This window comes from Canis lupus, chromosome 25 (genome assembly GCF_003254725.2).
Source record: "Canis lupus dingo isolate Sandy chromosome 25, ASM325472v2, whole genome shotgun sequence".
Classification (NCBI taxonomy): domain Eukaryota; kingdom Metazoa; phylum Chordata; class Mammalia; order Carnivora; family Canidae; genus Canis; species Canis lupus.
The window spans coordinates 10,334,667-10,348,794 of record NC_064267.1 but is presented as its reverse complement, the minus strand read 5'-3'; the positions used below and the strand labels follow the sequence as shown (position 1 = coordinate 10,348,794).

The 14,128-nt window shown below is 51.9% G+C and overlaps 1 protein-coding gene across 7 annotated transcripts in view; it reads right to left on the bottom strand.

Annotated features, from left to right (window-relative positions):
• Positions 1-5,581: 5,581 nt before the first annotated feature.
• The window catches only part of SLC7A1 (solute carrier family 7 member 1), a 139,786-nt gene continuing 131,239 nt past the window's right edge, over positions 5,582-14,128 (bottom strand). For all 7 annotated transcript variants that reach the window (XM_025462594.3, XM_025462591.3, XM_049101464.1 and 4 more), the window contains 4 exons: positions 13,227-13,444; positions 12,792-12,958; positions 12,190-12,298; positions 5,582-10,585 (listed from right to left, as the gene is read on the bottom strand). In XM_025462594.3, the coding sequence (XP_025318379.1) occupies positions 10,482-10,585; positions 12,190-12,298; positions 12,792-12,958; positions 13,227-13,444 (598 nt within the window). In that variant the 3' untranslated portion in view covers positions 5,582-10,481. The remainder of the gene's footprint in view (positions 10,586-12,189; positions 12,299-12,791; positions 12,959-13,226; positions 13,445-14,128) is intronic.

The window sequence follows — 14,128 nt, the reverse complement described above, 5'->3', positions numbered from 1 at the left end:
GCGGTTCTGAATTGCATTTTTTATAACATGAAGTGCTGACATATTTTGGTGAAGGTCAGCAGTTTTCTAACTTGTGCCTAAGAATTATTGGGATATGAAAATGCATTTCTATCTAGCTTCCCAGGAATATTTCTACCCAAAATAGAAAAAGGAAAAAAAAAAAAAAGATAGAGAAGAAGCGCCTTTCAACCTACCACCAAGTGGTACTCTAACACAAACACCAGCGATTTGTGAACAGTAACTGCCTTTGGAACAGTCAGCTTCTTAGTCAACATGATGTGAGGTCACTATTATTCCATTCGCAAGTTTTACTTATTAATACTCCTGTCGTGAGTGCCTAAGGGATAGCAGTGGGAAATCCTGAGGGGTTTAGCGGTTTGCAGATGCTTCTCACGACAGTGAATCATCTACAGTCTTGTAAACACAAGATTTGCTTTTTTCCTAAGTGACATCTTAGAATCCATCATTAAGCTACTACACCCTTGGGAAAATATGGAAGAACATAACCTTCTGGAGTGAGGGTGAGGATGACCTTGGAGCTGGCCAAGACCATCCGCGCTCTGTCCTCCAGAAGGAAAACTGCTGGTAGGATCTGTATCTTGATTGAGCACAGAGTAGGAAGGCATCCTCTGGCATCCCATGTGGTGTGCTCCAATGTGATTCTATAAATTCTATAAATCAAAATATGACCCTCAGGCCCCCACTTCATAGACAACCATCCCCCCTCATCAGTTTGGTCCTATAACTCAACCCCATAACTGTACATTGAGATGGCTCAGGGGTTCTTGCAGGGGCTTCCAGAAAACTGACCCTTCCATCCGGGGGATCACTTTGCAGCTGTGCTCGATCATCACATGACCTCCCACAAAGCCAGGTGTATTTTCTGCCCCATGACCAAGCAGTACCACAGCTGACAGTGGTCCCTTCTCAGGCCCAGGAGGTTCTTCCAAACAGAGGAGCCCAATGAAACGGTCAGCCAGCAGTCCCTGGCCCCTGGACTGGCATTTGTCTCGGAAATAGTAGTTAGAATGTGAAAGCTCTCCCTATAGTGCTGTGGAAGAGTAGGAGCATGACACACAAAGAAAGACACAGTTTTTTAACAGTTGACATGATAATGATGGTGACGATAATGATGCCTTTGTTTCCTGTTTGTGACAAAGACCCTGCACCTTTTCCTGATGGCCTCTCGTGATAGTCCTGAGTCCAGGGCTGCCTCTGAGCATGCCCCAGGCGAGCAGACTCATGCAGGGATGCTCCTTGTGCCAGGAGCCATGGAACCAGGAAGAAACGACCCACGGGAGGGGCCACCTTGCCCGCGGCCCTGCCTGCTGGGCACCTGTGCAGCCAGTCTGAAGACAGGCCTGGTCTGCATTCTTGGCATGAGTCAAGCTTGGGCTTGCTGGCCTCAGGTACATCTCATTTCTAGCAAACCTCCCAGGGTCTTTGCCCATCCTCGGGACATACACGATAGATACTCATTGAAGAGACATGTCTTTTTTCCTTTAGTGGCTCTGCATGATGTTGTGATATTGAGTTGGGCGTTCCATTAGAGTAGATCGTGCCACGTTGACTAAATACACAAGTATTTATTCTATTAGCAGGCACCACCTGCCAACAGTCATTTGGCAGTAGCTCGGCTCTGCCCCTTAGGAACTGCTTCCATAAGGACACCTGCTAAATGCAGTTACACAGCAATACAGATTTCAGTGTTAATGTTAGAACATGCTACAGTGTGTTAGCCTATTGCAGTCAAAGTCGTAGTGATGTTAGAACTAAGTAACCCCTCACTAGGTGGACTAAAGCTTTGCCCTAACCAGCCCTGCCCTTGGGTACTTGAGCTAATTCCCACATTGCCCTGGCTTCATCCCTTCATCATCATGGGTTGCTCCTATCCTGAAACCTGAGGGCTGGCAGCCGCTGAGCCCCCTCTTCACCACCCTACCCACCCCCCGCCACACACACACCATTAGAACTGGGACCTCTTAACATGGAAGTCTCCCTCCATCCACCCCTCGGGCTGGAGTGGTTTCCACATCCAGATGCTGCAGCCTCCCCACCTGCCTCAGACCCACCAAACCTCACCAGCCTCTTCCTGGTGTTTGAGACCTGACTGTGCCCTGCACCCACCCTTGCCTGCCCAGCACAAGCTGAATGAGGTTGTGAGTGGGGCGGGTTTCAGGGGAGGGGAGGGGGCTGACGGGCTGGCACACATGGTGATTATTTGAATGGGGTCACACATTATTTATCTGGCCCCTACAGTTTCTGTGTTACATATTTGTGTTTGAAGCATATTAAAATTAACTTGAGGGACTTGCTGTGATATGCACTTGATGTAACTGTCAGCCTGGCCCTCCCAGGCTTCAGGAAATCCCCTGCTGGGGATCCAAGGCAGGGAAGCAGGGAGGTGTTTTGCAGGCTGCGTTCCCTTTCTGCAGGTACCAGTGTCAGCTGATTGTCACTCACCAAGACCCACTCTCCCCAGACCCAGCAGGTCCAGGGGTCCCGCAGCTGTCTTCCAGCCCAGATCCCAGCAGCTCTGCCCTGAACCTCAGAGAGCATCAAGGCTCCACTCTGCTAGGCCATCTTCCGGAGGCTGGGCGGGCTAGACTCAGTTCCAAAGGACACGACACATGGACTACAGTCCTTTCCCCATCGATTTCACATTCAGGCCTAAACAGGTGTATGTTTCTACTGCAAAGAGAGCTTGGTGTGCCCTAAATCCCATCAGGATCATCACAGACAATGCCCACAGTCGAAGCAGGTCCTTATCATGAGCTTTTTCCTCCAACGGGGCAGGGGAAATGGGGTACAGGGAACACAGGACCCTGGAAAGCTCTGTAGGCCTCCCTAGAATACCCCAAAGTGCAGCCAGGACACTCACTTCTACCTGAAAGCACTTGCCCCCATCTCACCCGCCTCAGGTTGTCCAGCCTGACACTGCAATGTCCACATGGGCCTGCCCCTTCTTCGGGTTACAAGGGAGACCCAGTGTGGCCAGCTTTCCATGCTGGTTTCGCAGGGCATATAGGAGTGGAAACAACTTGAGACTTAGGCAAGCCTGCCCCACAAACAGTAGCTGAACAAAGAGACTTTTGTGGATGACAAATCACTTCGAGTCACCTCAGGACCTGAGAGGAACACTACAGATCCCCTCTGAATCACCCACACCTCCAGATTGTTGACAATGACTATGTGTTTACTAAATGATTTCCTTGTCAACCTGTCCCAACCTATTAGTGTCATTTGGGGTGTCTTGTGCCCTCCACTTGTATAATAACCACTTTCCATTGTCCTTCCCCCTACACATGAGGTAAACAAGGTACAGGTCAGCACCTCCACTTAACCCAAGAGCAGACTGGTGACTCGCCCCTTGGCATGTGCAGGAAAAGGGGTTAAGCGCCGGCTTCCTCCTGTCTGCAGAGAACTGCGTCCCCTCCCACAGGGTAACTTGCAGCAGACCGAGATCTTTGGTGGAGACTCTGTCACCTCCAGTGTGCCCAGGACCCTGGTACAGCCCACCACCCCCGCATGGGAGAGGTGGATCATCTCATCAAGAAGGGAGCGATGGAGGAGTTAAGCTCAGGTAGAAACAAAGCTGAAACCACCCGCCTGCTATTGGAGCTGAATGCTCTTCTCGTGGCTGATGCGGCACATGCAGCATCGCTGTCCTGCACGCTGTCACAGCTTCCGTGATCAAGAGTCAGGGTCCTGCGCCCTGGAGAGTTTGGGCCCAATACTTAAAAAAAAAAAAAAAAAAAAAAAAACCACGGAAGGCTGGTATGCTGTATGCTGTCCTGGTTGTTAAAGGGAGTTCATTCACTTAAATTTGCTAAATCTCTTTAAAAAAAAAAACAAAAAAAAACCAGGTTGCTTCTCTTAAACGTCTGGAAACAAAAACAGGACACTTGGGGTTTCTGAGCACCAAGTATAATTCTCCCCTGTCGGCGTGGAGGGAAGAGGCGCTCAGGAGGTGCAGGCCTGTTCGCCGCCCTCACCCCGCCGAGTTTCGCCAGGGCCGCCAGCCAGCGGGGGTGGGGCGGTGTGCAGCTCTCAGCTGGGCCCCCTGGTGCACGTGACCTGGGCACAGGCCGGGGCACCCACTCCTGGCCCCCCGAGCAAGCTGTTCTGGCACTGCTGCTGCCTGCAGAGCGGTTTCTCGCTTTAACCGCGCCCAAACTGATGTGGCAGGGCTGTTCCCGTCCCCGCCGCGCCACCACCGGCCTCGAGGCGCAGAGGAGCATCCACGGGAGGGGCCGGCCCGCAGGACGTCTCGCTTCCCGACTCGGGATCGGGCGGAGACCAAGTTGGCCCAAGAGCGGCCTCAGGAGCAACAGCGGCGCCTGTTGGCGTCACGTTCTATTCAGTAGCCGCATTCCCGGCCCGCTGGGCAGCCAGAGTTTGGGGAGACCAAAGGATTCCCTCTGGAAGGGGGGCGGACAGGGCCATCCTCCGGCCGGGCTGGAGTGGGCAGGCCCAGGCGCGGAGGGGCCCCGGAGGGTCCTCGGGGCTGCCGGCGCCGCTGTGTGAAACCCCCAGAAGGGTTTCGGGACCAAGCCGGGGGAAAGCTTGCTCCCGCGGCTCCATCGCGCCCCCGCGCTCGGGGCTCGGCTCCGAGGAGCGGCTGACACGGGGCCGCGGGGCTCTGCCGGCCGCTGGGCGGCGCTGTGGGACCGGGGCTCCGCCGCGGCTCCCGGGGGTGGGGCTCTAAGCGCGCCGCGCCCCAGCCCGCCGCCACCTGCCCTCCTGCAGCGCCCCCGCCCCCGCCGGCTGTCAGCAGAACCTCTACGGGAGAGCTCGCTCTGGGGAGGGGGGCCTGGGGGCGACGGAGAGGCCTCCTGCCCGCCTGCGGCCCGGCCGCACCGCACACGGTCCGCGCTCTGCGGCCTGGGGCGCCGCGGGCGCAGACACGAGACCCGGCTGGGGAGGACTTGCTGACGGATTCTGCTGTTGCAAACTCGGGGTGAAGCCGGCCGCAGCGTGTCCCCCCACCCCGAGAACACGCTAAGGTTAGACCCTGTCGGGGTGGGGGGGCGGTGGCAACACCCTTCCCAATGCGATCACAAAATCACAGCAGGGTAGTGGCCGAGAGTTGAGGCCACTGGACTGAATCTGCCTCCTGTGCAAGAGGACGCTCCCCTCCTCAAGCGGGGTGTGGGGTGGGGTGAGCAGCTTCAGTCCTTCCCCAGCCCCACCCTGACAATCGGTGCCTGTGGAGGAAGTGCGGGGCTGAGGTGTGCGTGGCACGAGGGATGAGCAGCCTGAGTCCTTGGCTGGCTGCGACTTTGGTGGGAAGACGTCCGGGCTCTAACCCAAGCCAAGTCTGGAAAAAAGAGGTCCTCGGAGATAGCATGAGAGGATCCTAAATGAGGGCTGGGGGACTCCCCGGTTGAGATGCTAGTCCTTGGAATGAGGATTTGCACCTAGTGGCCAAGGGAAAATGAGGCACTGCAACATCTGGCTGTGGGGAAACAGGAAGAAACTAAAGAAGCAAAGGGCAGGATGTGGAAGTCTCTGTGGGGGCAATGACAAGCTTGAGGACCCTGGCCGAGAGCTGCTACAATTCTTGAGATCACACTGTACATGCTGAAGCCATATACAGAATTTATTAGAGTTTGCGGAAGCATGAGATAATGTACCACAAAATAATTTGATTTTACAACATATAGTAGGGAGTTGTCAACATACTGTATTGTCAGCAAGAATGGGATACAGAGCAGAGTTTCACATTTTTTAAAAGGCGATGGACATCTATGCTTGTCCTTAAAATAAAAACTAGGAGGGGCCAGCAGAGATAGCCTGGTTTGCAGTGGGTGTCAAAATCTAAATCTAGTATCACAATTATAAGAAACTATAAGAAAACTATTAGAAAAATAGAACATCAAACGAGCAAAAAAATATTGTACAATTTTACATAATAAACACAATTCTCTTATTAATGGCTCCATGATCAGTAGAAGGAAAAGTTTACTGGAGAAACCACAGCTTTTCAGGTTTGATAATAAACCAGCCCTCATTGCCGTCATCACCTTCTGTGCTTCTTAGACCCATCGACACTGAAAGGCACAACTTAAGCAGGAAACTCACTTTAAATATATATTACAACTTTTCAAGTGGGAAAATAAGTCCCAACCTTAAAAAAGTCTGTCCTCGAGAAACACAAAATCATATACCTTGTTAATTACTTAACAAAGTCAAGTGCATCTTCCTAGCCCTGCTTCCTGACCCTGCTGGACACGCTCATACCCTGAGATTGGTCAATTGGTTGGACTTCACAGCCGAGATCTTTAGCTCACGTGGGTTTTTCAGCCGGCGGTTCAGCACGCTTACAGGGTCATCCAGGAGGGTTCCTTGAAACCTGTGCCCGGAGACCTTTGGCCAGTCCCTGTCCCTCTTGAAAGAGCACTGCCACTCAGTGAAGCAACGGGCACAAAAAGACTCTATCAAAGTCAGTTAACATTTTTTCTTTTTTGCCTTAAAAACCCATTAAGAATCGTGATGAAATGTGGCTTCTTGCACACTGGATCGATAAAGCATTTCATTACAAAAAAAAAAAGGGGTCCACAAAATGTGTATCTCACTCTCCCTAAGGAGCCTTACATACAATACTCTCATTATGATGTCAAATGTATACCTTAAATTATACATAACAGTCATACGTAACACATTTAGCTCCATCTGCTGGCAACTCTGTAACAGTCCCACACAGAAGCACACAAGTGTCCCACACCTGTGCCCAGCAGACACACCTCTCCATCCGTGCTAGAGCACGTCGGTAATGGGGCCTGGCACCAACATCCCCTACTCCCGTCTTCATGGTGATGACTCCTGGGCGCCAGCAGAACAATCAGCTTTTATGAGATGTGTGGAAGTGGGACATGCAAATCGGAGGAGCTGGGTCCTGGCACAGAGCGAGCCAGCAGGTATTCCATTTGGCAAGGCCCCTCAAATGCCCATAAGCCTGCCTACGCTCTGGCCGGGGCCTTTACAAGGCATGTCCACACTCACCCAAGGAACTCAGCCTCTGACCCTGTGCTCATAGCTGCAAGTGTGGTGTTAAGCCAGAGGCCATCCTGTGCAGACTACAGAACTCCGTTCAGAACACCTGCTCAGTTGTGGGAAGAGAGCGTACGGCCCAGTTGGCACCTGCTGCCATGCGTGAAGCCCAACAAACAAGGGCCAGGTGCCTCATCCAGGTATGGGCACAGGCTGCACCAAAGGTGCAGAAGGGGGCGCGCCAGAGCCGCAGGAACCCAGGTTGGGTGAAGCCCCCAGAACGCTGCAGTCACCTGAGGACACAGGAGAGGCAGGACGCCTGTGATACCCCAAGCCCAGTATCAGCACGTGGGGCCAGGAGGCTGATCTCTTGACAGAAATGACGCAGTGGAACAAAACCACAAGTAGGGGAGCTGCGGGGGGGAGGGTTCTGACAATATCGATTTAGCAGTCTTTCCAAAACACCCTAGGAAAGATGGCACTACCCACATCTCCCTATTGGTTTGGAAAAACAAATAAGGCCCAAAGTTAGGCTGAAAGGAGGTGAGCTGAGGGGTGTGCAGAGGCCCACTATCCCCCCGAAGGCCCCCTCCTAGAAGCAGGCTCAGCCTCACTGGCCCACGGGGTCTGACTGCTTCCCTGGAGACCCCCTCACACCCTTCACTCTTCAGCAGAGCTCCTGGGGCTCCACAGTTCAGTTGAGTCTTTGTGAGTCTTCAAGGGGTCACAAAAACATGCAGAGTGGGGACACTGCAGGAGGCGGGGAGGGGTGCTTACTTGACACAAATGGGTCTTTTCCAATGTGGGTATTTGGGGCTGGACCACAGATAAAACAGACACATTTCCAAAGGGTGTGTGTGTCTCTAGAAGTGTGGAATTTCTGATGATGTAGGAAAATACTGGCCAAGCCATGAAACAGAGAATCATATTCTTGCTTGAGGGCTACGGATGCCAACTGTTGGGTGCTTCTGGTGGTTATTTCTTGCCTGCACACATGCGTGTATGTGCCTGTGTGTGTGTATGTGAGTTTATTTGGGGGGAAGGAATAAAGAATGGGATAAGAAAAAGCTTATCAACCGTGGGGAGACTTGCTCCAGACACCACTCTTTACATCACCGCCCTCACACACAGAGAACTTTTCCCTGGCAACTGCACAAAAGCTTCTCACTAAAAGCACAGTGACCATGAGAACTATTTCTCTGTGGCACCTTCAGGTGTCTTTTTCCAAATGGGCGGCTCCTGCCCATAATGGGGGCAGTGGCAGGGCAGGGGCTTCTCACTACTAAGCTGGCGAGCCTACTGGAGGCACTTCCCACTTTGGGGTAAGGGGGGAATCCTGATGCACCAGGAGCTTCTCATTCTGTGGGATGTTATCAAGAAAACATACCTTGTCAGTTGGTATAAAGATACATGTTGCCAGCTGAAATGTCAACTGTATGCACAGTCTATTGTGTGCTGTCTTGCACAGAAATTTCAGCCAGAAAAAAGGAATTAAAGTAAAAAAGAAAAAAATTCTCTCCTGCACTTTTTCTCAAATACTCTCTTACCCTCAAGTTCTTTTTGCCTATGTGGAAAAATAACAGACTAATCAAGCAAACAAATAGCTAACAAACCCTAAGACAGCAGACAACCAAAACCCCAACAAAATAAGTTAATATTTATCAAAATATTGTACAGCACCAATCTACATAAATTTAAATACCTTTCTTTGGAAACCCGCACTTGGGGCTCTTATGCGCTTCCCTCTGTAACATTCACAAATGACAGAATAAAGCTTCCAGCAAACAAGGTGTTCAGGGCCTTGGCCACCCGCCCACCGGCCCTCCACCCACCACTGCCATTTGGCCATTTCACAAATTCTTGCAATTCTCTCCAGACTTACTGAGGGAGATCAGATAAGTGCCATCAACTTACCAGGCTTCTTTCTACCAGATTTGTGTCAAAGACCAGGGAAGAAATGGGAGTCTGAGCTTCAAAAGCAGCATTTGCATTTTCTGGGGTGTCCACAGGCCTTCCCCCACCCTCACCTCCCATCAGCATGGGGCCCTTCTGTCTCTGGAGCCGCAGTCTAATTGGAAGGAAGACTCTGTCAGCATTCTTGCTTTCTCGGGCCCCATCCTCAAAGTTGTGTGTGAGCCACAGAGTACGCCAGCATATGGGAGGGAGCACACTGTGTACAGGGCCCCAAGCTGGCTCCTCGACTTACAAAAGCAGGAGGTCCGGGGCAGGGTGATGAACCCAGATACAAACCCCAACATTTGGACAACAGATAACGGCAGGGACAGCAACACGACCCCAAATTCTCGTGTGCAGACCCCATGCTCAGAGCAACACACTGAGCAATACTTGGCCATTTTTCAAGTTAACACTAAGTGCCAGTTGAACTTGGAGTGATTCACAGACGCTAACAGGAGGACTCAGTGTGATGATACGTGAGAGGGGGGCCACACAGATGATGTCAGGGCCAGCCACCATCACCTCAGAATGAGTGGATACCTGCCTCCAGAACCTCATAAGACTCAAGAAACTGACCTGCAAGCATCAGAGGGCAGGATTTAGTGATTGGCAAAGACCCACAGAAAACAGTGCTCTAAGCTCTGCTAATCTAAGGCCAGTCCCACATGCACACAGGGCCACATTCCAGTGACTCGGAACCCCGGGGTGTGGGTGAGAGATCCCAGAAGCGGCAAGTGGAGGGAGTATGGCTGAAGGACATCCCCTGGCGCCCAGGGCCCTCGGCCCTCCTGCCCTGTTCCCACAGCAGTGCCCCCTTCTTCCTCACCTTCCCCTAGTACTAAGCATCCCCAGTCCTGTCAGAGAGTCAGAGCAACGCCCCTGCCTGGGAGCAGGCGTAGGGGAGGGCTTACAGTCCTAATGACTTCTGGAAGCGATTTGGAGAACAGGAGTGGGAGAAGGAAACCAGTCTTACTCTTCCTTTTTAAAGTATACTGCTGTCCTTTGGCTCTGGGGAACTGCTGGGGACAGACTGTTCTAGAGTACTTGTCTTGCATCTACGGTTGGCCTCTGGGGCTGAGTGGGGAGATGGCTACTGAAAGTCTGGAGTTTGGATGTTTTTAATACCAGAATGGTCCCTGGGGAGGGAGGCCTGGCTTTTCAAAGTAACAAGAGAAGGTGACCTCCATTCTGCCTGAGGACACAGCAGCACAGGCACGGAGCTGGTGAGGACGGGAGCCGCTTGCTTTGTTCAGAGGGATGTCAGGAGCCACAGTGGCCAGCTGCAGCCAAGTGGCCCCCACCAGGGAGCTGTCAGAGGTGACTGGGATGTGGTGCACCTGACGTGGAGCAAGTCTAGGCAGGACACACGGGTTGTGGGCCGAGGCTGCATTTCAAGTAGCTGCACCTTCTGCTGCATTGGGGCTCTGTAGATGTGGGTGGGTCCTGATGCACTGGTGGGGGGAGCGAGGTGCTCCCAGGACCTCTGCGGGCATCCCTCGGGCTGCTGCCACCCCTGGGAGTAGGGCTGCGTGTCACTTGCAATGGTCCAAATTGCCATCAGGAGTCCTTGCTTGGTCAGTGGCCAGGGACGCCTCCTCACTGTGCCACAAACCATAGCCAAAGTAGATGATGAAGCCTGTAGGCCAAGAGCAGAGACCGGGTGTGAACAGAGCAGGCTGAGAAGCCCTGGGTCCGTCATGTGGCCCCACAGGAAAGCCTCTCCCTGCTGCCCGTCCCAGGCCTGAACCCAGAGAAAGCACCCCTCATGGCCCAACCTTGTGTCTGGAGAAACGAAAGGGCTCTTGGACTATGATCGACAAAAGTCACTATCTCACCTCCATATGCAGGAAAGGCACACTGCCTTCTGGAAAGCCTCACGCTGGGGCAGTTCTGGAGCGGGGAGAGGCTAGGCCGGGTACCAGAGAGGGGCACTGGTCCTGCAGCTTCATCTACTGCCCACCTGGTTGGGGCTGTGTGGTCACTGGTGGGGACGGGACGGGACAGACACTCCAGCAATTGGACTAGGCCCTGCCAGGGTGGGATTCCCAGGGGACACCAGGGCTCCCCAGGCTATTCGAGTGGCTTCCATAGTCCTGACTGTCTGTTTTCTCTACCTATGTGACTGTCAGATGGGAGGAGGCATTCAAGTGGCCCACAAATGTGTGTAACACAAGGGTTCAATCCATTCCAGTGTTGGAGACACTGAAGGTCTGCGGTGGAGCAGAGATCTGAGCTTTAGACACCCACCCAAGGAGTATAGCCCATGTGGCCCTGAGGCCACCCTTGTGCCAGAGACACAAGGAGAGCAGGCCTTACAGCCTTTAAAAGAAGGGTTCAGCCATTGAAAGCCCTGGAAATAATCTAATGGCTTGGAGCCCAGGAGCTCATGTCCGGGATGCCTAGAAGCAGGTGTCCTCCAGCCCTGCCAGGAAATGAGCACCTTACCCCAGTCTGGAGGAATGCGTGCCAATCACACACCATCACACACTGAGCCAACCCTCTCACAGAACGGCTCTGCAGGGGGTGTCTGTCTAAGCAGCTTCAGGCCACACTTTGCAGACAATGTGGGGCGGGCAGAGAAGGATTTTGAGGCAGCAGCTATCTGCCCCCAAGCGTGGTGACCCAGGGCTGAGGGTTTTGGCAGAAACACAGTCCTGGGGTTACTGCTCTTGTCAGTGATAGTGAGAGGTGAGGGCAAGGCCTGCTCCTGTTTCCTGCATTCAGGAAGGAGCCTGGGTTCATTTCCTGCAGTCCCAGGTGTTGAATACCCAGCGAGGGGATGGGCCACCATCAGCCTACAACAGGTGACCTCCAAGCATCCTGCAGGCCCTGGCAGCACCCTCAGCCCACATGGGCCAGCGGGCAGATGCAGGCTGGGCTGAGGGAGGCACGGTCTAGACCTTCCCGTGTGTGGGAAGATGGACTGGTGCTTCGTCAACAGCAGACTCCTAGCCTCACTCTTGTTACCTTCAACTCTTGCCCAATGACATAACTAGCTCAGGCAAGAGCTACTAAAATGAAAAGTATCTAAAAGAGAAGGTAGGACCCGCAACCTACTAGGAGCTCCTTATTGAGAAAGAAACCGCTGACTACATGTGTTTTCATTTTGTTTTGAAATCTGAAACCAGAGAGGCATCCGGCCAAGCTGCAGGAAAGAAAAATAAGCAGCACAGCACAGGCTCCGGGGACTGGGGGTGGAGTGAGAGAAGTCATCACAGTAAAACCTGTGATCTCACATACCTATCAGCATCCACACTGCAAACCGGACCCACGTGCCTTTGTCCAGCTGCATCATGAGATAGACGTTCACAAAGATACTTAGGACGGGAAGTAGAGGCAAGAAGGGCACCTGCAAAGACAGTGGGTGGCAGTGTCAAGTCTGCAGGGAGTTGGAGTGCAGGGGGATGGCACTTTTTTGAGTCATTTAGCAAAGCAACCTAGGAGAAGATCCCACCCCTGAAATTCAGATGCACTGAGCTATTTATATGGGGAGGATGAAGCGAGTGCACCCCAATCCACATATATACACACAGCCAGACCCCCAACAGGCAAATCCTAATAGGTGAGAGTTTGGTTCTAAGCTACTAAGCGTCAAAGTGAGCTCTATTCTCATTTTCCTCCCTTGCTATTTGCCTGTTAAAGAAGGGACTAGAAGAGGGACTTCCACTTTATCTCCAACACTGAACTGCTGTATTATTGGCGTAATCTAAAGTGCAAATGCCCAAGTCACCTCCAAGGCTTGGCAGTGCGATGTGACCCCCATGTGGGGTGCAGGAGTGCCAGGATCTGTGGCACCTACCACAGGAACCTACCAGGAGGTCCCTGCAGGCAGAGCTGCTCACCTTAAACGAAAGCTTGGTCTTGCTCTCAGGCTGCCTCCAGATGATGACTGTGACCAGGAAGCAGAGAAGTGCAGATATGGTAAGCACAAAGATTGCCCACAACTCCCCTTTTATCAGAGCCTCCTTTCCAAGCACAGCCAAAATGCAGAAGGTGATGATAAGAATTGCTAAGAAGGAGAGAGAGAGAGAGAGGTGCAATTCAATCTTATTTCAAATCCCCACAGATATCCTCAGTCTCCCCAAAACCAATGGAGAGGGAGGCTCTGTTTCTGCAACCATCAACAACCATGAGGCAGAGTAAGTGACATCACAGTCCAGTAGCAAGACAGACGCTTATTCCTTCCAGACTTGCCTCCACCACCATTGACAAGAAACCCTGAAATGCTAACATCTAGCAGGACCCCAAACACCTAAAAGGGAAGGGCGGGCTCTTACCTATGAGGCTGGTTGAAATGTTCACAATCAGCCCGGAGAATTTGGAAGGCTCCATATTTTTGGGTGAGAGTATGGTTTTCAAAGAAAACCGTTCTGCTTCTGGTAAAAAGCCTGTCTGGGAATCACTGGTGCTCACCAATTCATTCTGGTCCACTTGATCGAGCTCATCGGTAGTTCTAGCCATCTGGTATACCATGTTAGGTTGCTCTGGCTGATATCTGTAAAGAAATGTATTGTGCAACGATCATAATGTGCTTTAATTAGGTAAAGGGACACGACTAACTCAAGTTCTTAGTAAGCTTTCAAAGGTAAGTTGTCCAGGACACCAGGCATAACATGGGAAGAAAATGGTCAGAATGATGCATTCCCTGGCAAAATAGATACAGAGGAGGAGACCTGAATCCTCTCCTTCCTGCTTCTGGGCAACATCCTCCTTGGGGTCTCTGATTTGAGACAACGCCAAGAGGAATGTACGGAGATGGTTTCTCTTGCTTTGAAAAGTAGCACTGGCCTCTGGATGCTTAAGATATTAGGCCACTTCCAACAAAACTATGGCTGAAGGGTGCTAGAAGTACAAACAGAAATAGAAGGCAGTAACATTAGGATCCTGTCTGGTGCAGAGAGCCAGAGAAATGTGTCTGCAGGCGGACAGATTTGAGAAATTATATTTGTGAGACTTAATTGGATCAATTTATTTTAAAACTCCAAAAATGCCTTAGAATAAATAAACTTTATAGAGCTGGCTAAAGGACTGAGCCTGTGGCATGATTTCCAAGACATAAGCTTCCTGCAAGTAAAGCATTCATTTTAAACGAGGTTCCTTATCTTCCCACCCAAAATGAACAGAGCTCAAATCTTTTCTACCAGCTATGAAAAACACAGTGCTTTCTGAATTATTTTGC